The sequence below is a fragment of the Mchenga conophoros genome, linkage group LG14 (assembly GCF_057382185.1).
Source record: "Mchenga conophoros isolate Kocher_MC1m ecotype Shallow Benthic linkage group LG14, M_conophoros_male_GT1.1, whole genome shotgun sequence".
NCBI classification, from domain to species: Eukaryota; Metazoa; Chordata; class Actinopteri; order Cichliformes; family Cichlidae; genus Mchenga; species Mchenga conophoros.
Window position 1 is genome coordinate 37,408,750 of NC_140539.1, and position 25,496 is coordinate 37,434,245.

The 25,496-nt window shown below is 43.0% G+C and overlaps 2 protein-coding genes, 2 non-coding genes and 1 pseudogene across 8 annotated transcripts; 3 read left to right on the plus strand and 2 right to left on the minus strand.

The window, feature by feature from the left end:
• Positions 1–1,615: 1,615 nt before the first annotated feature.
• On the plus strand, positions 1,616–1,779 carry LOC146560338 (U1 spliceosomal RNA). The gene has a single exon (XR_014888380.1). It is a non-coding gene; the product is annotated as a U1 spliceosomal RNA (small nuclear RNA).
• A 3-nt stretch (positions 1,780–1,782) lies between these two features.
• Positions 1,783–3,534, minus strand: LOC146560339 (E3 SUMO-protein ligase ZBED1-like; annotated as a pseudogene). The gene is made up of 3 exons (XR_014888237.1): positions 3,487–3,534; positions 2,796–3,219; positions 1,783–2,684 (listed from the first exon to the last, which is right to left on the minus strand). The product of XR_014888237.1 is annotated as an E3 SUMO-protein ligase ZBED1-like (transcript).
• A 6,833-nt stretch (positions 3,535–10,367) lies between these two features.
• Positions 10,368–14,156, plus strand: aamdc (adipogenesis associated, Mth938 domain containing). 4 transcript variants are annotated; one of them, XM_085244315.1, is made up of 4 exons: positions 11,702–11,735; positions 12,481–12,631; positions 12,719–12,814; positions 13,193–14,156. In XM_085244315.1, exons 2-4 carry the CDS (start codon positions 12,500–12,502, stop codon positions 13,331–13,333), a joined length of 369 nt encoding a protein of 122 aa, XP_085100441.1. In that variant the 5' UTR covers positions 11,702–11,735; positions 12,481–12,499; the 3' UTR covers positions 13,334–14,156. The 4 variants fall into 4 exon arrangements, with proteins under 4 accessions (XP_085100438.1, XP_085100441.1, XP_085100437.1 ...); XM_085244312.1 differs by lacking the exon at positions 11,702–11,735 and adding an exon at positions 10,368–10,470 and having other exon boundaries at positions 12,481–12,814; XM_085244311.1 differs by having other exon boundaries at positions 12,481–12,814.
• Positions 10,806–10,996, plus strand: LOC146560341 (U2 spliceosomal RNA). Its single transcript, XR_014888430.1, has one exon. It is a non-coding gene; the product is annotated as a U2 spliceosomal RNA (small nuclear RNA).
• ints4 (integrator complex subunit 4) lies at positions 13,901–25,329 on the minus strand. Its single transcript, XM_085244308.1, has 24 exons — positions 25,218–25,329; positions 23,775–23,969; positions 23,541–23,658; positions 23,351–23,457; positions 23,124–23,238; positions 22,832–22,917; positions 22,629–22,679; positions 22,446–22,534; positions 21,751–21,871; positions 21,357–21,428; positions 21,089–21,263; positions 20,431–20,636; positions 20,208–20,350; positions 19,996–20,111; positions 19,683–19,816; positions 19,344–19,510; positions 19,035–19,128; positions 18,869–18,949; positions 18,659–18,789; positions 18,510–18,569; positions 18,185–18,344; positions 15,626–15,769; positions 14,632–14,752; positions 13,901–14,516 (listed from the first exon to the last, which is right to left on the minus strand). The coding sequence occupies exons 1-24, from the start codon at positions 25,269–25,271 to the stop codon at positions 14,326–14,328; spliced, it is 2,931 nt and encodes a 976-aa protein (XP_085100434.1). The 5' UTR covers positions 25,272–25,329; the 3' UTR covers positions 13,901–14,325.
• Positions 25,330–25,496: the final 167 nt, after the last annotated feature.

Here is a 25,496-nt window from a genome sequence, read left to right on the forward strand (position 1 = left end):
CTGTAACATTCCTGACTGCCCGACAGACGGTAGCCTTGGAAACGTGCTCAGCGTCACCAATATTATACAGAAAGCTCCCGTTTGCAAAAAAACGGAGTGCGATACAAATAATATGTAATGAACTGAGAGCATGTCCGCGATGTGTCACATGCGTAATATATGGCCTGAGGATGTTATCCAAATAACTTATAGATTGTGCTGAGAAACGGTAACGTTCGCACAGAAAATCATCAGGAAATGATAAAATGTCCAAACGCGCTCTGATCACTCTCTCCCGGCGGAGAGCTCTGCGGAGAATTTGGGCTTCAACATCTACTGGCTCTTCGAGGTAGGGGCACGCCATGTCTGACACTTCCTACTGTCAGGTTTCTGACAAAGAGGCGGAGACAGTCAGGGTTAGTTGAAGTAAACCTGCTAGGGGGCAGGTTAGCTTCACGGCGTGTGTCGTCATAGTGACTCACTCAGGCTGCAGCTGAACTCGCTTTGTGAAACCGAAAACCCAGAGTTTTCGTTAACTCAGGGTATACTTACTCAGTTTTTCCACTAAACCGGCTTCCTGAAACAGGGCCCAGGGCAGCTCGTCCCTCTCAGTCGTGTTAGGAAAGTCATTTTTGTCCATGTGCAGAAAGACAGCCTGTTTTTTCCCTTTTCTTTCCTCTAATGGTTCCACAGCAGCCAGCATGTGTGTTATGCAGATTGTGGAAGAGGGCAGGGCTGGTAGAACAGTTAGCCAAAGTGTAGCCACCACCGAGCAAAGAAAATGGTTTAAAGATCTATGACAGACGAGCAGCTCAGACCATAACTTATGTTGACCTCACTCTTTCCTGTGTACACAAAAAACTGTCACGTGTGAGCCGGTGCCCAATCAGCTCGAACAAACCGTTTGTATTCACACTTTGTGGGCTTGTCCCTCATATACGACTTCATGCCACTGGTAGCCTTACATGCCACCATCCTTTAATCTGTGCAGATGTTTCTACAAGGCTGAAATGAGCTTTGCAGGTAGTGTAATGTGATCATAGAGTGGATGTTCAGTCTGATTATGACAGAAACTCATCTTATTCCTTCTTTGCTGTCGTTTACACACAAGGAAGCTCTTAGAATATGTGTGTGCAATAAACAGTGTTGTTCCTGCTCCGGGACAGTAGGGGGCAGCAGCAGGAGGAGAGTGAACTGTTCAGCAGCACATAACAAAGGAACAGGAAGTGGTTGTGCTGTTAGCAGAAAACGTGTGCGCTTTATGCGTTTTTTCCTTTTTTCTAAACATCAGACGTGAATCAAACAGTTTTCAGCTGCAGTTTGATTCAACTTGGAGTTACTTGAACTTCCTGTTGGTTTGTTGGTGGATTTAAGGAGGTTAAATGGATGAAAAATGTTGATCTTTCAGTTAGCTTTTGTTGTGCAGATGCAGCAATGCATGATGGGAAAGACTCCCCGTATAGTTTAAACTCAATAACCTGATGTGGCTCTGTTGGAAGCTCCTTCCTGTGTATATAAATAGTGTGTAGTCCCAGCCTCCTACAGGCTGTGTTTGTGTTGATTGTGAGATTGTGAGCACCGTGAGTGTGCAGGGTTTGTGTGTGAAAGAGTCCCCCATGTGTGAGGTGAACAACTCATACTTACCTGGCAGGGGAGATACCATGATCAAGAAGGTGGTTCACCCAGGGCGAGGCTCAGCCATTGCACTCCGGTTGTGCTGACCCCTGCGAATTCCCCAAATGTGGGAATCTCGACTGCATAATTTCTGGTAGTGGGGGACTGCGTTCGCGCTCTCCCCTGATCACATGTTCAAAGGAAATAGAAGAAACAAATATAATTAGGGCTGCTTGATTATGGCAAAAATGATAATCATGATTATTTCCAATGAAATTGAGATCACTATTATTTCACGATATTTATTTAACAATAACAATGCATTGAATAATTGCTTTAAAGATTGTCAAAAAATAATATAAAATAATGTGCATATTCTGATAACCGTGCAAATGTTTGCAATATAAAAAAAAAATGTAAACATTAATGTTTAGTGAACTTCAAACTACTGCATAATATTTATGCATATAAATAACCAAACATCAAGGCAAGCTGTGTAGCCACACAATGCACAATTGCATCAAACTGACATTGAGGTATGTCAACTAAAGTTGCTGCCTGAACAAAAATAAAATTAAACACTGAAAGTAGTACCTTTTATAAGAAATAAATAAAAACTAGTAGGCCCGAGTCCCATACAATCTCAAAATGGCTCAACAAAACATGGTTCCTGCAACCTTTCAAAGGTTTTTAGCCAAAAACACCAGCCTATTGACATGATCAGGCTTCAGGGATGCACGCAGGCAGTTGACAACATTTCCACCAGTACTAAAGACCCTTTCTGATGAGGCACTTGTGGCTGGGATGCAAAGATATTTCTTTGCCAGGATGGAGAGTCGTGGGAAGAGGTTCTGTGATAGCTTCCACCACCCCAGTGGGTCTTCCTCTGTGTCCAGGGTCCCTGCCTGGAGGTAGGCCTGAAGCTCAAAAGCTATGGCCTGGTCCAGTTGAAGAGCATGTTCTGCACCTGGAGCTGTGCTGTGAGGGGCCTTAAAGAAGCTGCTTAGGCCCTTTTTTCTCTTCTTTTGGTTTGATGCACCATCATCAGCAACCTCCGTGTTACCAACGGGTGTCCCCATCACTGCAGCCTCCTTTAATGGGACAAATATAAAATGACAGCAACACAGAATGAGGAACCAGTTTTATCTGTCTCGGGTTTGGCATTCTAAAATACAATCCTTAAATAATTACTATAAATTCATAAAGTCATCATCTTGCTCAGCCAAGATTGAGTTGTTAATAGGTGGAGTGTTGGTTTTATTAAAGACACACTCACATATTTCTCTCCAGAAAGTGCATCAGTGAATTCAACCAGAGGTCCCAAGGTCTTGTTGATGGCCTCAAGGACATGAATGTCCTGCCATGAGGGGATGAGGTGCCTGGTTCCTTTGTCTTGGGAGAGGACATGGGCAATGGCCTTCTGCTGCTCAAGGACTCTGGAAACCATGGCCTGCCTAGATCCCCATCTGGTTGGACATTCAGTCTTTAAGGAGTGGTCTGGCAGTTTGAGGTCTATCTGTGCCCTTTTCAGCTCTCTCTTTTTTTTCCAACTGAATGAAAAGGTGCTGACCACTTTTTTGCAGACCCCCACTGCACGCTCAATCCTGTGATCTTTCATGGCTCTTTCTATAAAAACATAAAAAATATAAACAAGCATTATCAGGATGATGATTGTCATTTCCTTGAGTGTGAATGAATAAGAAAAAGTGATGGTAGCTTATTTATGTGTTTGTATAATTCATAGAAAATGTGTATGACTGTGAGAATGAATAAAAGTATCTCTGAATTTAAATTGTTTTTTATTTATTATATTCATTCGAAGCATTATGTTGTATACTTGTTGAAAGAAAATCACATTATGCATCATATTCAGTAGGAATTGGGCCTACTCACCTATGGCCAAATGTAATCTGTGCCCAAAGCACTGGAGCCTCATCCAGCCATTCAGTTCTGCAGCCAGTATGACATTTGCAGCGTTGTCTGTGGTTATACAGACGAGTTTACGCTCCTCCAGATCCCACGTAGCCAGTGCTTGTTTCAGACCTGCAGCTATGTTCTGCCCCGTGTGGTCTTCTGGGAAAAATTATGTCTGGAGACATTTCGTTTTCATGTTGAAATCCATGTCAATGAAATGTACCGTGAGGCTCAAATACGGCTCCGTGGTGCGGCTTGACCACAAGTCCATTGTGGTGGCAAAATATTGGGCTGTAGCCACTTCCTTTGCGACACCATCATGACACTCGTCATATAAAGCGGGAATCGCCACTCGACTAAAATAGTGACGAGATGGCAAGTTATACCGTTTGTCCAAAGTGTGGATTAGTTTCTTAAAGCCGGGGGTGTCCACTGTGTTAATTGAGCATTGGTCTTTGGCGAGGAAAAACGTTACCGCTTTTGTTATCTCCTTGTGTCTCTGGGAGCTGGTGGGATATTTAGTCGCGTTGTACATGTTAGCGTGAATGGAGGTCTGTGAGGATGAAGCAGGTGTTGTTGAGGGTTTTTCTCTATGCTCCTTCATTGTTTGATCGTATGTCACTTTGTGAGCTGTCTTCAAATGATTGAATAAATTTGTAGTGTTGCCCTGTGGTGCAGCTACAACACCGTAGCAAAGTTTACACACTATATCGACTTGATCCACGTCGGACTCCGCGAACCCATAATGTTTCCACACCACTGAAGTAGTTTTACCTCGCTTTTCAACCAACGGCATTCTTTCTTTAGCAGCCATTATCCTCTCCTCTCCAAATAACGTCTGCTTAGCTCTCCTCCTGCAGGGCAGGGATAGCTCAGTAGGTAGAGTGGTGGCCCCATGATCGGAAGGTCGGGGGTTCGACTCCACTGAACGGCTACCCTGAGGTACCCCTGAGCAAGGTACTGTCCCTACACACTGCTCCCCGGGCGCTGCACTGGCGGCTGCCCACTGCTTCACTGGGTGAATGGGTTAAATGCAGAGGAACTATTACCCTATGGGGACTAACACGCACACTTTACTTTTACTTTCAGGTACTCTTAATTGATGTGACGTGTGTTCGAAACGCAGAGAGGTGCGCTCGATTTGGCACCTCGCGAGAGTAAAGCACGAGGGAGGTGCTAATAATCGGCTCAGTCATTTTTAATGATCGTTGAAAGCTCAGATCGTAATCGTGATTAAAATTCGATTAATTGAGCAGCCCTAGATATAATAGTGTCCTGCTGTTTATCAAGTCTCTGAAAGCTCTGTTATTAGAGAAAAGGTTACTGAATGAATGAAGACTTTGTAGTAAAGTACTACAGTAAACAGGACTTTCTGTTGTTCAGAATAATCTTCCCACAGTATAAAGTTCCCACTAATCTCCACTAGAGGCTGATAGAGTTCTGTTAGGTGGTGTGTGGTTTGTCTCTGGACTGGAGGGAAGTGTTCACACTTTGTGCTTGTCACTACCCGATCCGTACAACGCATGTGCGAAAGGCCACTACTTCCGCTCAAAGCATTTTACGATAGTTACGGTCAGAGTATCTGTTAAGATGTTAGCAATGATAAGTATCTCTTAAATGTTTGCAGTAATGAAACATTTCAATATAATGTAGACAAAAAAAACGAAAAAGAACAACAGTCACAGTTCAGGGGATCAGATCTACCCGATCCCCCTACCTCTGTACCGTGCATGTGCAGATGGTCTCTGCTTCTGTTTCGTTTAATTCCAGTTTACTCCCCAGCAGTGTTGCCAATAGGGCTGCCACGATTAGTCCACTAGTCACGATTACGTCCACTATCAAAATCGTTTGAAGCTTTCTAAGATCACAAAGGACGCAGGAGTAAGTAGTAGGATTTAAGAGTGTAATAACGGACTGAAACAGAAGATGGCAGCACTGCATGTACAAGGATGCCAGCTGTCGTTAAACCCCGAAGAAGAAGAAGCTGTGTCCCAGAATTCATAGCGCGGCCCAGCTCAGTTTCCAACGATGGCGGCAGCTAGTTAGTTTTAATATTACTCTTATTATTCTTTCTGGGTCACAAAATAAACGTTTAACATATTTTCAGGCGAGAATGTAGCTGTGTAAACTTCAAATATCTGCTCAGTTTATCAGGACACCACATGTTTTCAAAAGCGCTCCGACGTTTTCGGAGACGTCTGTTACCCACTAGCTCGATAGCTAGCCGGGGGCAAGGCTCACTAGAGCCGTGAGAACACCGGACTCCCGGCAAATCGTTTTCAAACCCACCGCCATCTTTCGCTACTCAGGTTAAACGTATATAAGTCACTTAGATAACTTAAAAATGTTATTTTATTTGTTCCTGAGTAAATCGGTTTGGCTGAGATTAAAGTTATAGTTTTTACACAGCTGAATAAACGTCAAGCAGACAGCTGATTATCAGAAGTGTGAGATGCTCGAGAATTTACTCCGGTGTCCTGTTATATTTTAGATAGCAAGGAGTTTATTAAACTTCACCGAAACAATCTGCAAATTTAATAAACTATCATCTTGTCTTTATTTTTAGTTAGCACCTTAAACACTTAAAGCTGTAAGCTAATGATAGTCATATAAGACCAGATGCTGCTGGTGCAATAAGCTGTACGTTTTATGTCCAATGGATGATGATCTGATTAGTCGACTAATCGCAAAAAAAAAAATCTGTGACTAGTCGACTATCAAAATAATCGTTGGCGGTGGTTTACGACACCAACTGTCTGCCACAGACGTCTTAATGCCCACTCACATCCTGGGCCATCTGACCTCAGGAAATCACATGATAGGGTGGGGCCAGGTTTCACAATGAGCTCACCCGAAACCCTGGCTGATTGTGACCCACACCCGCTTTCACACCTTGGCTCATGTGATTAGGTAGAGGATCATCAGGGGGTCCTTTGTCCGTCTTTGGGGGGAAACTCCCACTGGGTTTAAATCTGGGACTCTCCACCATTTGACCTTAGAACTGAAGAAACTTCTCGGATGAGAGGTGAAACGTCTTCAAGTAACTTAAACAAGTCCAGACGCTTTTCTTTCCAAGCTCCTTAGACTACGATGACCTGGATGACTGAGAACCTTCACAGACCCTTCTATAAAACCATGATTAACTCTATTAAAAGCCCCCTCTTGATCTAGTGTGATACAGATGGCAAATGTCTATCTTCTAAAAAGCCCAAACATGTATATGAAGTTGGATGTTCCATGAAATATTCTTTCCTTTAACCCCACTTGTTTGATCTTTATCAAATATATATGGCAGGGCTGCAGCTAATCGGTTTACAATTGTCTTATACAATATCTTGTATTTCACACATAATATTTTTATACAATAGAGAGATCACACGTGTGCATGCTCTTACTCGTTTCCTAACTGCTATAAATTTCATTTCAATTTCATTTCATTGATAATCTCTCCCAAATGGCTTCTCAGTAAATCCCAAAATGTCATGTAAATTTCTCGTCTCAGTCTATCTATTCCAGGCACCTTCCTGTTTTTCATTGAATTCAAAGCAATGTATAGTTCTTCTTTAGTAATATCTGTTTCTAATTTTCCTTTTTTATCCAAGGGTAAAAAAAAAACCCCAAAACAAACAAAAACAAAAAACAAATGTAAATATGTACTCCCCATTTCAAAAGTGACTTGAAAAAGTTGGGTGCAATGTGATGCAGCCTCCTCCAATAGTTCCTCCTGTTTTAGCCATGACCCCATCATTCCTTTGCAGTTCCTTTATTGATCTTCTTTTACAATGTATTTTGACTTTTCTGAAAAAATAGGCAGAGCATCTTTCATTTGCATATATTCCTGCTTCTGCACTTTAAATGTACAAGCTTTTTTCTAAAAAGTGTCCTGCAGTAATCTCTATCCATACTTACACCATTAGAATTGTCAGTAGAATATATATTGCCAATTTCTTTTTGTGTGGAATTTAACATCAATTTTGATTTATTTATTTTTTATCTTTCTTTGCAATATTTTATTATATAGCATTTTATTCTTTGTTTTGCATGTTTCCACCAATTCACAAGGTTGGAGTATAGATTCCTGGTCCTTTAAAAGGGGCTGAAAGCTGGACCTAAAATTGTTATCGCTAAGAATGAACAAAAAACGAAGAAATATTAGCAGACCGTATTTGCTTGTAGTAAAAATGTAATCTAACTGGGGTTTTATTCCTCTAATGTTTTCCCAAGTATCTCCAGGATCATCCTTACATATCTCCCTAAAATCGTCTAGTAAAGCAAATTCTTTATAAATAATTTTAGCAGCAAAAGATGTTTACCTCTGTCTACTGAGCCATTTAAATCACCCTCCACAACAAATCAAATCAAATCAAATCACTTTTATTGTCACATCACATGTGCAGGTACATTGGTACAGCACATGTGAGTGAAATTCTTGTGTGCGAGCTTCACAAGCAACAGAGTTGTGCAAAATACAATAATGTAAACAAGCAAAATACAAGAATGGCTACATCTGAAACTAATAAATATATGTACAATATATAATAGTATATGCATTTCTGGATGTGTATACTAAATATTTTTCTGTGTGTGTGTGTGTGTGTGTGTGTGTGTGTGTACACATATTTTACAAATTAAATAGAGTAAACAATAAATAAAATATATAAAATAAAATATACAGAGTTGAGACATGTGCAAAACAGTGGCATTACTGTACAGTATGGAGTGCATAATGTTAAAGTTCCAGTAGTGAAGCTGAGGTGTCTATGACGTGTTCAGCAGTCTGATGGCCTGGTGGAAGAAGCTGTCTCTCAGTCTGCTGGTACGGGACCGGATGCTGCAGAACCTCCTTCCTGATGGAAGCAGTCTGAACAGTTTATGGCTGGGGTGACTGGAGTCCTTGATGATCCTCCCCGCTTTCCTCAGGCACCGCTTCCTGTAGATGTCTTGGAGGGAGGGAAGCTCACCTCCAATTATCCGTTCAGAGCACCGCACTACTCGCTGGAGAGCTTTGCAGTTGTAGGCGGTGCTGTTGCCGTACCAGGTGGTGATGCATCCAGTGAGGATGCTCTCAATGGCACAGTGATAGAAGGTCCTGAGGATGCGGGGGCTCATGCCGAACAGCTTCATTTGTCATGAAACGTATGTCTAGATTGGCTAGTAACTCCTTAGGAACTGGAGGTTCTGCATCTGCGTGTATGTTAATTATTCTATGTTCTTTACTGTCAATATCGACACACACTCTCACTCCAATCTGGATTCTCCCTTAACCCATTCTCTGGAAAACAGCAGTATATCACTATCATCTTTTAAATGTCCTTCTTGTAACAAACATATGTCAAAAACAAATGTTGCCAGGTAAGAAGAAACTACTGCTGTCTTTGTTGGGTTTTGTATCTCCTGACATTCATGGTCATGATTTTAAAATCTGCCATGTATCTGAAGGATTGTGGGGTTTTTGGGGGTTTTTTGTTTTCTTTTACCAGCTTCTTCTTTATCAATGAGTAACATAAACAGTTGGTGCTTCGTGCTGAGGAACGCCTGTGACAAAAGAGTGAGACATATTGATCCCTCTAGCACCTCCTCATTATTTTGTATTTGTCATTTCCTGTGGAGATGGAAATATTACATGCGGGAGGATTTGTTGTATTTCCAGATGACCGGCCAATAGTTACATTACTAGCAACGTCTTCATCCAAGGGAGGAAACCCACTGACAGTTTGTTTTGTCTGACGCAGCTCTTCTGAAGAATTGAGAGGTCTAGAAAACGGCCTCTGCTAGCATTACCGTTAACAGCTGGATTTTCCTGTTTGAGTGCAGCTAGCTAAACCGCTAAACATGTTTTTAAAACTTGAACTTTAAGCGCTTATTTCTTAAATCCAGCTTCAGACCGTGTTCCATCTGTCTCGCTTCCTGAGGGCAGGGCTGAGTGGTGTAAATTAACCTGTATATGTGTAGCATTTCAAGTCCCTTTTAAGGTCAGTCTTTTTTTTTTCATATTTGGTTTAATGGGTTTTCTGTTAATGTTTGCTCAAGATTCCTGGAAACCAGTTCAAAGCCCTCCCCACACCCTCAACCAGTCTCTGGTTCTGGCTGAGGTTTCTTCCCGTTAAAAGGGAGTTTTTCCTTCTTACTGTAGCCAAATTCTTGTCGGGCTTTTCTCTGTATTATTGAGTACCTTACAATATAAAGTGCAATTGTTGTTGTGATTTGGTGCAATATAAATGAAAATGAATGTAATTGAAACGGGGTTTTAGGTCTTCGTTTGTTTGTTTAGTTGATTTATTTTGAAATATTTCAGTGCAAATTAGTCTTGTGCGTGTTTGTGTTTTGTACAGCTAAACGTACATAACATGAAACGAGTTCTGCTACCAGCAGTTGTCTGTCCTTGCTATTGTTGATGGTTTGTGTCTAGCAGAGGTTGCTGGTACTTGATTTGTTCTTCAGAGCCGACTGGCCGCGGTTATATTTGCAGGTTTGTGACCTGATTGTTCTTCCACAGACACCGCTACGCGTTTAAAGAGTAAATCTTTGGCCTGTGGATGCAGTAGAAGTTCACAGGTGAAGATTTATCGTACCCAAAACGTATAAAACTTGATTTTATTATCAGTGTTCCCTCTGTTCAATCATTACCGGATGCAACTATTGCTGCTGTACTCTGCTTAGTTAACTCAGGCGAAGGAAAATCGCGCTACAAATGTTTAATTTCTTTGCTGACTTTTCAAATTTAAACGTGTAATTTTTGTTTTCTTTAAATTTTAATAATTTAAATGAACTACAAGTTAAATGTTGCATAATATATTTGTCTACACAAGCTCCTTTATTTTACTACGATATTTTGTTTTCTATGAAATGAATCGAGTTGAGGAGGCGCGGCTTCTCTGGACCAAAATGGCGGCAGCACTGGCTCCTCGCAGCCCGTAACAGAAACACGGACTACCCACGTGAATTTCACCTTCGGAGGACTCGGTAATAGTTATTTGACAGGTTTCAGGGATAACATCAGTAAATTCGGAATTTAATGTTAAATTTCGTAGCCTTTTTGCTCTGTTGCTGCTTCGGTTTGTGATTGGACAATTGCAGACTACGTAACCAGGAAGCCACCAGGAAGACGTAGTTGTTTCTTAAATAACTTTGTTTGTAGCGATTCTTCGACTCGTTCTTCTACTTCAGTTGAATGTTTTTGTGTTTATTTCATAAACTGTACGGTAAACGTTACTGTTGAATTTTAACTTCGGATTTCGGACCGCGAGTCAGGGAGAGGGTGCGGGGAGTGACTCCGTCTGCTCCGACATATTCCCGGCATCGCTTCTCGGCCTTTTGGCTAAGATCAAGTGTAGTATCTGTTCTTATCAGTTTAATATCTGATACGTCCCCTACCCGGGGACCATATATTAAATTGATTTTTGGAACAGGGAGATGGAATAGGGGCTTGCTCCGTCCACTCCACGCATCGACCTGGTATTGCAGTATTTCCAGGAACGGTGCACCCCCCTAAACATGTGGAAAAACAATGCAAGCGTAACTAGCTACGTTCATTAGCAGTGTTCGAGTGGATCTGTTAGTATGGTGCACCGTACCGTAAACATCCCCTAAATGTGAGTTCACTGGATTTTGCGTATGGTAGGGTGTTTTTATGCACAGCACAGTATATCAGTGTAGTATTTGTAGTTTTTATTTCAGTCCCCTTAAAGAGTCCATGCTTAGTCCACTAGTTTAATTCATGAATAATAGTTTCTGGTATCATAATTTTTTGGGCATATAAGATTAAAGTCACAGTTGCTGCTTTTCATTCTTTCTTTCTTTCTTTCTTTCTTTCTTTCTTTTTACATTTTTCATGTTAACGTTCACAATACTTCTAACTTTGTGAATTAAGAAACTAGTTTTCAAAAGGGTGCAGACAGGTCACACAGGAGGACAGTTCCACATAAGGTGACATATTGTTGACGGTTTGTGTATTTAAAATGTTTCAGGTAATATTCCACTTTATTTGAGACTGAAACTGAACTGAAACCTACGAAACACACAAGCCTAAGGTCCACAGGTAAACTCAGGGTTGTGTGAGCTGTGCGGAAAACTTTATTACTAAGGCTGATGTTTCAGCTCCAGCACCCTTGATAATTAACAACCAATCATAGACTGACTGTTACAGCTCGCAGGTTAGTCCGTGTCCCTTTAATTACGGGAGGAAGAATGACTTGAGGGGTGTGTTCAGTGAGTTGACATCGAGACGGGTAAGCAGCAGCACAGACTTTAGCTTCATGTTTTCCTGTTACAGCCTAACAAACTGTTTTAAAAGGATTTCAGCTAGTTTGTGTAAATATTTTGTCTGGTACGGTTTGAATAGATGCAGTAAGTGAGTTTGACAGCAGGTTTATATTGGTTTGGAGTTAAAAGTGAGAAGTATAAAAATAGACCCAGTCAGCTCACGACTTACAGAAATGGCAGGACAAGGATTTTAGTTGCTGGCGATACTGAGTGTGTGTGTGTGTGTGTGTGTGTGTGTGTGTGTGTGTGTGTTAGTTAAACCCTGTGCAATCTATGTGTGCTAAAGTAAGCATCTAATTTGCCTGTGCTAAGTACACAGTTTGTACAGTGCAGCTTACATGTAATAATTTGATCTGATTGATCGAATTCTTGTATTTACACAAGTTATTGCTGTTAGGTGTTGTTATACACCTGTTCAGTATAAACCTCCTAATGAGTCAAACTTGATTGAATGCAAGTAAAAGAACTTTGGACCTGAAGTAGTAACTGAATTATCAGCAGCACGTTTCACGTAGGCCCTCTTGTTCTTGTAGTAGTCAGTTGTAGTTTTGTTATTGACCTGCAGGGGAACATTTTACAAGGGCACATAAATCACTCCTGCTGGTTGTGGCAAACTTGCATTAATGAGACCTTTCAGAGTATTTCGATGGCTTGTAGAAATCTTGTCACACTATTTCAGAAGCTGTGCTAACTGCTTATTTTGTCTTACAGCAGGTAGCCTCAAAGAAACATGTCATCTCCAGAGATCGCCTCGCTCTCCTGGGGCCACATGAAGGTGAAGGGATGCTCCTCCACCTACAAGGACTGTAAGGTCTGGCCTGGAGGGAGCCGAGCCTGGGACTGGAGAGAGACTGGGACTGACGTAAGTGAAACCAGAATCCAAATGAGGACGGACTGCTGTAAATTAGCTCTGAAGCAAATTTGTGATGTTGAGCTTTATGCTCCTCAGCATTACCCTGGAGTGCAACCTGCTGACCTAGATGAGGTGCTGAAGAAGGGAATCGACCTGCTGGTAATTGGCAGAGGCATGAGCGAGGCTCTGCAGGTAAAACAGACCAATTTATTCCTTTAAACATAATAAAGCCAAAATATAAACTATAGTTTGGTTGGAGTCTTAGCACCTTTGTTCTGTTTGTTTTAAAGAGTTTTTGCTTTCTGTTACTTTGATGTAATAAAACAGATCCCACGCTCAGCTGCTGTATGACCGAGTCATGTTGCACAAGCTGCTCCTATTAGATAAAGTATCACAAAAGAATGAGACTGCAGACTTGGTGGTTCATCCATTCAAATAATCTGGCTAATACGGTCGTTCTTTGGAGGCTGAAAGGCGATTTCCTGTGTGTGGATGTGGTTGGAGCGCTGATGGATCGATTAAGGAGCTGTGCTTGTCAGACTGTATTCACACCATCGTCTCCTCTAACAGGTTCCCTCCTCCACCCTGGACTTTGTGAAGCAGAAAGGCGTTGATGTAAAAGTCTTCCAGACGGAGAAGGCTGTCGCTGAATACAACAAACTGGCCGGCCAGGGTGCAAAGGTGGGCGGGGTTTTCCACTCCACCTGCTGATGTCACCCTTACCTTGCTGACATGGCCACCTGAGGAGGACTCTACAAGCTTTTTCACTGTAGAGAGAATATCCCACTGTGGTGCTGAAGCTTTGAGTTCACTGTGAAGATGCAAACAAGCTGCCGACTAAATTTTAGTCTCATTTGCATTTGTGACTTCCTGATTATGAAAACACAATAATGGGCATAGACTGATAGACTCTCCTGCTTTCTGTTGTGCTACAGGGCTCATTAGTTTTCCATGCTTTGCACATTAGAGAGCACTCTTTCCTTTACAGCCGTGTGCTTCCTGCCTGCCTTAAAAGCCCAAACTCATCTGCTGATGAATTCAGCACAAAAGAAGCCTTCAAACAACAAGAGCCACCGATAACAGTTGAAACAGAGTTTCTGTAGGTAAACGTGTGGAACGATTGTTGATCTTTGCCTGCAGCTGTTTCATGGCTTAGTCTCTGTCCACAGGCTCAGCAGGAGCCAATCACAGCACAGAAACTAGGTCCATTCACACCTGTGGCCATTTTAAAATCAGGTGGAGAGACCCGCACAGAGAGAACATCCAAACTGTGGTTAACACAGAGTCAAATCTTTAAGTAAATAAACATCTTAAACAAGAGAATTCACAAATCGAGTCACCTTCTCTCTGAGAAAAGTTATTTTAAAGGTGGTGGCAGAAAAGAATGTAGAGCATCTTAGAAAGCTCTTCTAGAGTTGACTTTAGATGCAGTCACATGTTATAAAAGCTGAAATGTATGGATGTTACCTGCTGTCTAAACAGGGAGGAGTTCAGTTTGATTCATCATGTGACAAAATAAAAGTGGAGAATGAAACTTGACCACCTGACTTCTTCTTTATAATTGAATACAAAAAGCTTTTTCCATAAAACCCCGTCTTGTGCTTCCTACAGCTTGACCGTTAATGAGAGTGGTTTCCTGTACAGTTATAATTAGAGATGAACAGAAGAAGAAAAGTCCTGCACGTTAAAGCTGAGGCGCTTTGTTAGCGTCGTGCGGGCTTGGGCATGATGAAGACTTTAACGGCTTTGCTAAACGGAATCGTTCCCTCGACGGCGGCCTCTGCTGGCGGGAGGCTCTCCAAGCTCTCGCTCCACCCCAGCTTGGAAGGGGAGGTCAGGGAGGTTGAGGAGGAGCTGTAGGCCAGCAGGAGACGCACCTCGATCTGAGACGGCTCTGAGGCAGAGACACGAGGGGAGGAAACAAAGTGACGATGGAGCGAGAGTTTTTACTAGTTTGGATGCTTTATAACTTTATATTCAAAGGACAAAAAAACATGTTATTAACTGACCTGTCCACGCTGTGTGTGAGAGGTAAACCTGCGTGATGAGTCTGTGTCTGTGGGGTCCGGGCTTTCTGAAGTCTCCAGGTTTAGGATGGATCACGTGACTCTGGCCGTCTGGATACAGAACCTGCAGAGGCAGCGAGTAGTAAACATTCATGTTGGGTGTAAAATACAAACCAATCAGTGCTTATAAGACTGGATGATAACCGGCACAGCCTGATTTAAGCTGCACTCGCTGGCAGGTTTGTAAGTAAGCCGAGCCTGATGTCAGTGGCTCAAACCACGCTGAGCTGGTTAACAGATGTTAAAACACTTTCATAAACTTTGTGCCAATAAAGGTGAGGCCTCGTTTACATCGGTGGGGAAACAAAAGCATGTCTAGCCACAACTGCTGGAAGCACTAGAATATACCCGCAGTGTGAGAGCAATTAATTTGTGGATGAATGGAAGACTGTGGCCATTGTTTTAAACAGGTAATGCAATATTTTTGTTAAATACCTTAAAGCTTAAAACCTACACGCTCAAAACTTTGTGTGTTTTGGTCTTTTATCCACACATGCACAGTGTTTTAGGACAGACTGACACTTTAGAGAAAGATTTTTGTCTTGCAGTGTCAAAGGTGTGCGCCTTGATCTCTTTCAGATTCGGGTTAATTTATTAATCCAACATGTTTACAGCTGACCCACACAATCTATAGTCTTTAAACACTAATCACAAACACTTACATGTCGAGACAGAGATCGACAACGAGGTCGAGAAAAAAAAATATTAAAAATAATTTGAATAACAAGGACAAATGCCTCAAAATCAACAATCAGAAAAACTCATCTGAATGACCCCCGTCACTGTTAAATAATCTTATTGCTGACAGACTGTTCGCTGTTTGCAGGCCAACACTTCTATAGTCAGATCACCACCTGTTGGTTTGGCACTTCACAGCAGTTTTGGGGGGGATTCAAGTAGATGAAGTGATTTCTTTCTGGCGTCACATCAAACTGACCTGAACTTTCACCGTGTTCTGGGGGTCCTGGACGTGCTCCAGCGTTGCATCAATGTCTAACGCCACCACCAGGCCAGACGTGAACCTCAGAGGGTTGTCAGACTCCCCCGTTGGTTCAATGATGGTCGCCGTCGCCCGATGGATCTGATGACCAGCAATAAATTAAACAAAACTCAAACCACACCACCGCTGCAGTCTCTGAGGCTCAAAGTTCAGGAACTCCGCCCATAAAAATGCAGAAATCTTTTATTTATAAATGGAAATATCAGGTGGAAAAGAACATTTAAATTAAAACAATGCATTCATGCAAATGAGATTTCAAGAACTAGTTTCAAATATAGAGTGGCTCCAGCTTTGATCGACCTTTATTCTGAAAGTTCACCTCTGTAATCTTATCGTGCCATCTGGAGTCTGCTGCTGTTTTTAGATCGCTCCATGTCTCAGTCTGACCTGTTACACATTTATAATTTATAGAGATGGCACCATACCACTTTTTAATGTCCGATACCGATTCCGATATCATAAATTTGGATATCTGCCGATACCGATATGAATCCGATATAGTGTATTTTGTAATCAATAAAACAGTTTATTATAAATATCTTGCTGCATTTTGTATAAGTTCATACTCAAGTTTTAAAAAACAAGAAAACGAAGCTACTCTGTTATACCTGTATGCAAAAAATACTGTTCAGCAACACTGATCAATCTAATAAACGTAAACCTGCACCATCCCCATTCTGGTATTTTAAAGAGTACTTACCTACCTCACTAATAGGGTTGCCAACTCCCAGCAAAAATATTAGGATACCACCCCCCGCCCTTAATCGATGTAATCAACTTTAATTTAATGCAAGTGTAAAACAAATGCACAGAAATCAATTTTTCTACAATAATTAAATAGATTCATCATCTTTCTTCAACAGAATTGCAGACTGCACAGATGGTACTATGGCTTACTAGGGTGTATATTAAACTTATTAGTTACTATTTACAATAATGGATTTCTATACATTTAATCAGATGACCACGTTTGTTGTAAGATTCAGATAATTATTTATTCAAAGTTTTTAAATGACATAACAAAGAAAAGTATTTCTTTGTGCCCCCTTTCCCTGTTAATGCCCTACCTGCCCCCCTGACAAAACTTTGCTAGACCCGCCCCTGCACAGTTACCAGCTGTCAGCTATGTAGAAAAGGATCCTGGTGTTATTTGTCTCTCAGAAACAGTTCATAACTTCCCTTCAACTCATCCATGTCACCTAAAAGGTAAACCTGTTTCTCCATCACCTGTTCAGCTCTGATGACTCAGTAAGGACATCTCCTGGTTTCATCCTCATGTTTCCCTCTCACCACATATCCAAACCATATCATGACCAGCAGCTTTACAGCTGTGGCTCCAGCAAACATCAGCTGATACTAGAAATTAATATTAAATACATTCTAACAACAGCTGATCAAGCTTAAACGTGCTGCTGTTGTTTATCCGCTGGTCTCCTCTTTCTAGTGCAAAGTGGGCGATAAACAAACAAGAAAGACGGACTTGCGGCAGAAAAGCCGATCAGCTGATCATTGATCAGTTTCATGTTTGAAGTAATAACAGGAGAGGGAGGGGGAGTGAATGAGAGAAGTAGATGCAACTGCGCAGCAAAGACACAATAACTCCAGCTTCGTGTCTATATTTTAATTCTAGCTGAATTACGGGACAAATCGCTTCCTTTTCACCTCAATATGGAGCTCTGATGGCCAGTCCAGCTGTGGCTCAATATATCAGTTGTTAAGCTTAACGTGGAAATACTCTGCAAACATTCAGGGATGAACTTACACACTTGCTTTACTTCTCTGGGATAGTTTTCGCCGAGATGAAACGCCGCGGTTAGGAAGCATGTAGCGAGGCTCCAAATGCTCCAACAGACCGCCGACAGGTCTCGACAACAGCCGCTCTGTCACGTGACACATACTGCTCCGATGCGCCGAGCTGGGTTACGCCAAGTAGCGCGTTTTGTGTGTATCACACCGATACGTAATATTGGATCGCTCCATCTCTAATAATTTCATCACTTAAACTTAAAGATAAACTTTGAATGTGAGAGATTATAACTGGAGGTAACAGCTGGGTCTCCGGGTCAGGCGTGAAACCACGAGCGTGCTGATGTGAATTAGACAAATTCATAATTTGAGTTGTGCTTTGATGTTTGAGATTTCTGAGTGAGAGTTTGGTCAAGATGAATAAAATCACCCCAAATTAAGCTCAAGTTGAAGGGCCACTCTTATTTTGAAAGTTTAGTTGCTACCACAGCCCCAGGGTGGGCGGGTCACTGTTGTTCTTGGTTATAATCTGCTACTTCAGAGTCAACTCTATCATGTATGTAAGCACTTGGTTATGTGCATGCTTGAGAGCGCCTTATAAAGAGCGATGTGTAATAACTGGTTTAAGAAAGCCTTCCAAAGAGTCACTTAAACAGAAGCACTGGGAGACGAGCTTGAAGGAGAGATGAGTGCTGTATGGATTTCAGTCATGAAAACTCGTGCTGTGATGCTTCAGTGTTTTCACCGCACCTGTTCGGGCAGTCTGAGCTGCAGCAGGCCGCTCTGTCTCAGGGTCGTTTGCAGGATTTTCACCAGCTCCACTGGCTTACAGGACGACAGGCGCGGCATCAGCTCCAAGAGCTTATCCACAAAACTGTCCTGGAGGTGTGGCAGCTCGGTCAGAAACAGCCTGAGGGAGGCACGAAACACCGACAGCGAGTCAGGACAGTCCGACGCTGTCCTTTGCATCGATAACACACAGACCATCAACAGATTACATGAATCTCCAGCTGATATGGACTGAGCCGAGTTCAAGTCTCACTGTCTGAAAAAGACAAAGAATGAAAAAACATACCTCTGAAAAGACTCGACATCCTGCAAAAACTTCTCGCAGCTGCCGATGAGGAGATCCAACCTGAGGAGAGACACAGGCTGGGAAGTATGTACAGAATGTGTGTGTGTGTATGTGCGTGCGCGCACACGTGTGTGTGTGTGTGTGTTTACCCCTGTCTGGTGCGAGCAGTCAGGACGAGCTGCAGAGCTTTGGCCTGGAGTCGAACATGATGTATGGTGGCCACCTGTCTGCTCTCCAAGCCGCTGTACAGAAACTCCAGCTTGTAGGTTTCCTCCAAGATCTACAAACACAGTCGCACACATCACATGATCTCACTGTTGCTGTTACAGTGTGTGTGTGTGTGTGTTTGTGAGAGAGACCTGCTGAGCCGCTGCTGTGGCCGTGACGTTTTGTTTGAGGCACAGAGGGACGGCCATGTTCCACAACTTCTCCTGCAGAGCCTGAAGAAACGAGGGACAGAGCTCTGAATCTGAAGAACAGGTCTGTTTGCAGACACTCAGAACCGCAGCAGAAACACACTCCTACCTTCATTAGCAGCAGCTGGCAGCGCAGGTATGTAGCACAGAAATCAGCAGCTCCAGCAAGCTCCGTCTGCAGCTCGCCGAGCCGCAGCAGGTCTCTGCAGACACCAGTTAACGACTCATTTACTCACAAATAACAATCACATCCCTACAGTTACTCATTCAGGATATCAGGAAGTCTCATGATCTGACGTTTGCAAGAAAAAAAAATATCGAAGGGATTTCTGGCATTCATTCATAAAACATGTTCAAAATGTGACAGCACAAATCCTTCCTGCGTGCTTCGTGTGCACACTTCACTGTGTGCGTTTACCTTGTGGTCAAGTCCAGCAGGTCCTGGGCTCCAGGTGCCTCCAGGTTCTGGATGGTGCTGACCCTATTGAGACTTTGTTGAAGGAAGAGCTGAGCAGATTCCACAGAACCAGAACCCGGACCCGAGTCCACAGAGTCGAGACCGTACACCTGCTTCCTGCCGGGCAACTAAAACACAGAAAGTGACAGGAAGGACCGTGAGTGTGACAACCGTGTTTTCCAGGTTGGACGGACATTTTTCTCAGAAACATGATTGAGAAAAAAAAAATCAAGCATCCCGACTGTGAAGCGGCTGTTAATGCTGCTAGTTTGTAATGTGATGCAGTATTTCAGTTCTCACTCTTAGCGGCGGCACGAGGTGGGAGAGGCTGTCCCTCAGGTAGGCGTAGTGTCTGAAGGTGTGGTCGGAGAACAGCGCCGGCATGGTGGGGCACGACTTGGCAGCATTGAACACCAACACCAGGACGGCGATATCTGAGATCAACAGAGTCAAGGAAGAGGAAACGCAGCGCACAGCAGTAGAGGAGAGACAAAGCAGCCAAACTGCACCAACAGGTCATAATGGATGACCTGCGAAGCCCCTCGGTGGGTGGCGTTACTCAGGTTCCTGCTCCTCTGTGTGTGTTTGAGATCTTTAGGTGTGTGAAGGATACAGGCCGGGTCGTCCATGTCTGGCTCTGGCGTGTCGAAATATGGATGTGTGCTGAGCAGTTCAGGAACGAGCGGTAACACCAGCGTAGGATGGCGGGATCCCAGGAACTTCAAACACCTGAAGGTAGAAAATTAAAAAAGAAATAAATAAACCATCAGCTTAACTCATGGCAGCTCTGCAGAGTTATTTATACACTGGGCTGTAGACTCTTACTTCCAGACAGAGTTGCGGTCGGTGGGATACTTGTTCAGGTTCTTGAGCAGCTCCAGCAGAGCCAGCTGGATGCACTCTTTAGTGGAGACGTTGGTGTAACACAGTAATTCATGGAGAGCTTCTCTGATGTCTCGAGACGAGTCCTGTGCACAGACGGTGAAAAGTCAGACACAAAAACATCACTCGGGGTTTGTGATTCCAGATCGTTTCCCCGCTCTTATACCTCCAACACGGCCAGCACCGTGTCCAGCTGGTCCTCTCTGAGCGTGATGTGGGTGGAGATTTCTCTCAGCACGTGGATGGACTGCAGCCTCACTTCCTCGATCTCATCGTTGAACATGTCGACCAGGAAGTCGAGACATTTCTCGGCGAAGCTCGGAGATGACCGAGCGAGTTGGCACAACGCCTCCACCGCTGCAATACGAACCTCTGAAACAAAGTTTAAAACACCAGAAAATATTCAGCAAAAAGAGAAAAATGAATCCTCAACAGAGGCTGGAGACAGAAAACAGCATTTACTTCAGTCATTCAACTCTTTATATCTGCAGACACTCAGCTTCATTTTGTCCACTGCCACACCACACCATTTCTTTGGAGCCAGACGTGACCACATTTAGACGTGCGGGTGGAGTTACTAGTTAACGGTAGTAAGTGTAGTTAGCAAGCTACAAGTATGGAATCTATGGATGCAATGCACAGGCAGAGTTACCTGCTATATAGCAGTCTGTGCATCACAGCAGGTCTTATCATTTGGCAGAAAATTATTTAAAACAACATTTTAAAGTTCTCTGTAACCTCCTGAGACATTTATGAGAACATTTAGCTGTAACAGCCTGAACTCAGTGAACGTATCATCCAAAACTCTGCTGGGTTTCCTTTACCAAACATCTCATCCTCCAGGCCGTGGACGAAGGCTCCGCAAGCCCCCGAGGCAATGAGGTTGACTGTGTTCGTGTCCAGTTTCTCCTTCGGGGCGTCATCGGCCCACTTCCTGCCAGAGGAGAACTCTCCGGAAGCAAAGAGCTCCTTGGCTCGTTCATGGGCTGTGCGCTTCCTCTGGATGGAAAAGAGGAATAAAGGAGAGTGAGCGGAGCTGTGCCGATAAACATCACTTTGCTACAGACTGTCAGATAAAAAAAATTAACTCACCCTGAGGTCTGACATCAGCTTCTTATCCAAAGTTTGCTCCAGGAAGTGAGGACTGACCTGCAGCATCGAACCCTGACACACGAGAACATAAAAGCTTCACTTTAACACCATTTGCCTCACACACAGATTCTTTCCCATCATTAATCTGCAGGCATTTTTCCACTTAATGAGAGCAAACTCAGTAAAGATTGTAAATATGTGGATTAGGTAAGATTCCTGAGTGGTGGGTGAGCCATCCTCAGTGATGCATTACATCGTTTCTACAGTGATATGAGGACACATGGGTCCACCTGTGGATTCTTCATGTGAGGACTTCTTCTAGGTTTGTGTCCCGTATATCAAACTGACTTAATTGCTGATGATGTTGTTGTCATGGAAGACTTTATTTACTCACCAATGTTTTCGCGGCCTGCACCCGAACCATCCAGGAACCATCGCTGACCATGTGACTGATCTTACCGAATGCGTCATCAACCAGCCGGATCTCCTCATTGGATGATGGGATGGGTACAATGCTGATTGGACGGAAACATCAACAAGCTACAAATCAGAAAAACTGGAGAAATGTTGCTTACAAGCAAAGTTTGTATCCAGAAGGAACATGAAAATATAAAAAAACAAACATTTATGAACGGCAGTTTTTCCAACAATACTGTTTTGTGAAAAAGTCAGAGTAAATGTTCTGGATAAACCATAACCAAACCTACCACTGGAAAGAATAACACATATACTGAAGGTTAAGGGACTTTTACTTTATTATTCATCTTTTACCTGTAAATGATGTTTTTAAAAGGGCTTGGACCTAACAACACTCTGCTGGAATTATCTGTTGCACAGAAAAGCTGGCAGCTTTCTGTTTTGTTTTATTTTACTTCTTCTTTCGAGAACATAAGTAGCCTTGGGCTAAATATAAAGTCGTCGCACATGGAAGTTTCATGAAGGTTTCTGCACTTCAGCAGAGACAGTGCTTACAGACAGCAGTTAGGATTTATCTTTTCAGACATCAGTCGTGGTTTCTGATCCAGAGAGCGGAACAAACTCAACAGCTACACTGACTGAAACTGAGTATGAGAATCCGGGTCTCCTCACCTCTCTGGGTACAGCTGACTGAGCACCCAAACCATCTGCACTGCTGCAGAACGGACCTGCTCGTAGTCATCTGTGAGCAGCCTGCAGGCCTGCAAACACACAAGAATACATACAGAAGGTTGGATTAAACATCTAAACTACAGTGGGAGTGCAGTAAGCTGTGAGGACGTATTCTGCTCGCACCTGATCATAAATAATCTGATGAATCTTCATCCCTCTCTCATGCAGCTGCAGCTGGAAAACAAACAACAGCACAGAGAGCAAGCAGAGTTATTGAAACCTGAAAATAGAGTGGGTTGTTTTCCTTAAAGCTCACTGTGCTTGGTTCCTAAACACATGAGTCTAGTGCTGGTTGCAGTGCAGGGGGGGTTACACGGTTTTCCTACCATGGCTTTGAGGGCTGCAGTGCGGACTCTGGGGTCTTGGTCTCCAAAGTAGTCGCTGATAATGCTCTGGACATCCCTCAATCCTCCTAGAGGCAAAATAGCAGGCCGCCATAAAAACCATCACACAGCAACTCAAAGCACAATAAATAATGACACATAAATACGTTTTGAGGATTAAACTAAATCAGACATCAAATTTAGATACAGAAGGATGTATTGATGGATTTACCTCTCTGTATTTTTAACATTTTAAGCTTTAGGTAAAATAAATACAATAAGTATGTATACAAACCTAAGGATGTGCCCGCGCCCTCGTTTTCTTTTCCTAGGGGAGCGTCCACCATGCCGAGACATCCCAGGAGCTGCAGGCACTTATTCCTCACCCCAAAATACGTATCAGAGAGATGCTAAGAGGAGAGAAGAGAAACGAGGAGGACATTTACTGGTTTGTGCAGAAAGTCCTGTTGAATTTGTAATGACGACTTCTGTGTATGGACTCTGAATAAGTGTTTGTGTCACCTTGTAGGCCACCTCTACGAGCCTCAGTCTCAGTGCAGGACTCTCGGGCAGCTGTGTACCAATGACCAGCAGGGTCTCCAGCAGCTGGGCGAGAACTTGATGGGACTCTGAACACACAAAGAAACAAAACAGTTTGCTATGAAAGTTTCTCTGAGTTTTGGAGATGGATAAATGTTCAGATGTGTCGTACTCTCATTGCTGAGCGTGTTAATGGCATCGTCAACGATGCAGTCGGGGCTGAAGCCCTGCGTTTTAGAGAGCAGGCCGAGCAGAGAGGCAATCTTCAGCCGCACAGAGTTATCCGTCTCCTGGAAGAAAGAATCGTCATCTTTAGAAGTTTGACTTTTTTTTAGGACACTAGAAATTCTGGTCTTATCAACTCTATTTAAAAAGAAGGAGAAAAAAAATACCCACAACTCTTTACCTTGTAGTAGTGCTCCAGCAGGATCCTGACCACACCCTCCACGCTCTCTGCCTCCACAGGCTTGCGTGCAAACTGCAGCAGGTACTGCAGGGCATCGGTGGAGTTGGTGGCTTTACAAAGGTCAATGTGAAGAGCGGCAGATTTACTGGGTTTGGACAGACGCAGCTTTTTGGCTGGAGTTTCTTCATGTGGAATCTGTAAGTGTAAAAACACAGTTGCAACTACAAAAAGCATCTAATCTCCTGACATATAATCTTTTTTTCTCTAACTGGGCCATCTATTCTTTTTGACCATATATACTAAGAGCTACTGTCCATTTATCCATGTTCTCCTGTGTTGTTTTTGTTTTTTTAATCCAGGTCACAGGGGCAGCAGTCTAAGCTGGGATACCCAGACCTCTTTTTACTTTCACCTCCTTCAGGTCTTCTGGGGGGTACTGAGGTGTTTCCAAGCCTGGGTGTTCGCAGGGGTCTCCCCCCAGTGATACCTGCCTGAAACATCTCACCCAGAAGGCGTACTAAAGCTTTCCCAGTAAGAAGCTCAAACCATCAATTGTCTCATTTTTCTCTCAGTTCCTCGCTCCATCTCTAGAAACAGCTCATTTAGGCCACGTATATCTGCAATCCTACTGTTTTGGTCACCACCCAGGTGAGAGGTCATGCTGACAGGTGAGAGTAGGAACATAGTTCATCCAGTAAATCAGCTGCTCCTCTTTGATCACTACAGACCTTTGCGTTGTGACCATTACTGCAGACGCTGTTTAAATCTCCTGCTCTGCTCTCCTCTCACTCATCTCCAAGAAGCTGCGACGCTTAAACTTGTAGTTTACACTGGTAACCTCAAAGGCAAGTTAACCCTTTTCTGTCTGAGAACCGTAGCCTCGGACCGTGAGGTGCCAACTCTCGTCACACTAACAACAAACTGCCCCACTGCGAGCTGGATGTTGTTGCTTAATGAAGCCACAAGATCCACAAAAACGAATGACATGACGCATAAACGGCTAATAACAGCACTGCTTCGAACAGCTATTACAGTTTCCTCTTACTTTGGCTAAAAATCCTCTGTGAGAGGAGCCAAAAGTTCCTCTGTGCAGGAAAAACTCAGAACATGCGAACGAGCTCAGTTAGCGGATTAATGATTGACGTGAATGCTAAATCGGATGTAAACAACTCGGTTTCTTTTTGAGCTTCCAAAGCGTAAAATGCCACTGTCAGTGGATACCGTGCTATACTGTGTGTAAGAATAAAAGCACTAAACAGAATAAGTTGTGCTTTTCCTCTGCACTAAACTCTCAGAGGATCCATGTTGTGTTGTGACTGTGAGCGGCTATCTTTTAGCATTAGCTAACACGGTACTTGGCGCAGAATTGTAACATTTAGCGATTTCTTTAACGTTTAAACTCTAAGTTTACAACAGCTGACGAGACGGTTATAATGTGCTCACCTGTACAACTTTGGAAAATTCCTCATAAACTCGCTTTTTCAGATGTGCTGCCATGTTTATGAACACAGTTAGCTAAGCGTTTCCATTCAGCAGCAGGATAAATTGTCCCTTTACAGTTTCCGTAACTTCCTGATATTGTCCATGTCCGCGACATCGATCTTTTAATTATTATTTTGGATATTAATATTTATATATACTTTCATTTTGTTTATTTTTATAGCTTTATGTCAGATTTGATATGCAAAAAATATTTTCTTTCTTTTTCACTAAACACCTTTT

What these genes read in the sequence shown, in the direction of transcription:
- ints4 (XM_085244308.1), bottom strand. Translation starts at nt 25,271, where the DNA reads ATGGCAGCACATCTGAAAAAGCGAGTTTATGAGGAATTTTCCAAAGTT. An exon ending in GACCGCAACTCTGTCTGGAA is followed by an intron (nt 20,112 to 20,207) that starts GTAAGAGTCTAC and finishes TTCTACCTTCAG; the next exon opens with GTGTTTGAAGTTCCTGGGAT. An exon ending in AGACATGGACGACCCGGCCT is followed by an intron (nt 19,817 to 19,995) that starts GTATCCTTCACA and finishes TGTTGATCTCAG; the next exon opens with ATATCGCCGTCCTGGTGTTG.
- aamdc (XM_085244312.1), top strand. Translation starts at nt 12,500, where the DNA reads ATGTCATCTCCAGAGATCGCCTCGCTCTCCTGGGGCCACATGAAGGTG. An exon ending in GCATGAGCGAGGCTCTGCAG is followed by an intron (nt 12,815 to 13,192) that starts GTAAAACAGACC and finishes CTCCTCTAACAG; the next exon opens with GTTCCCTCCTCCACCCTGGA.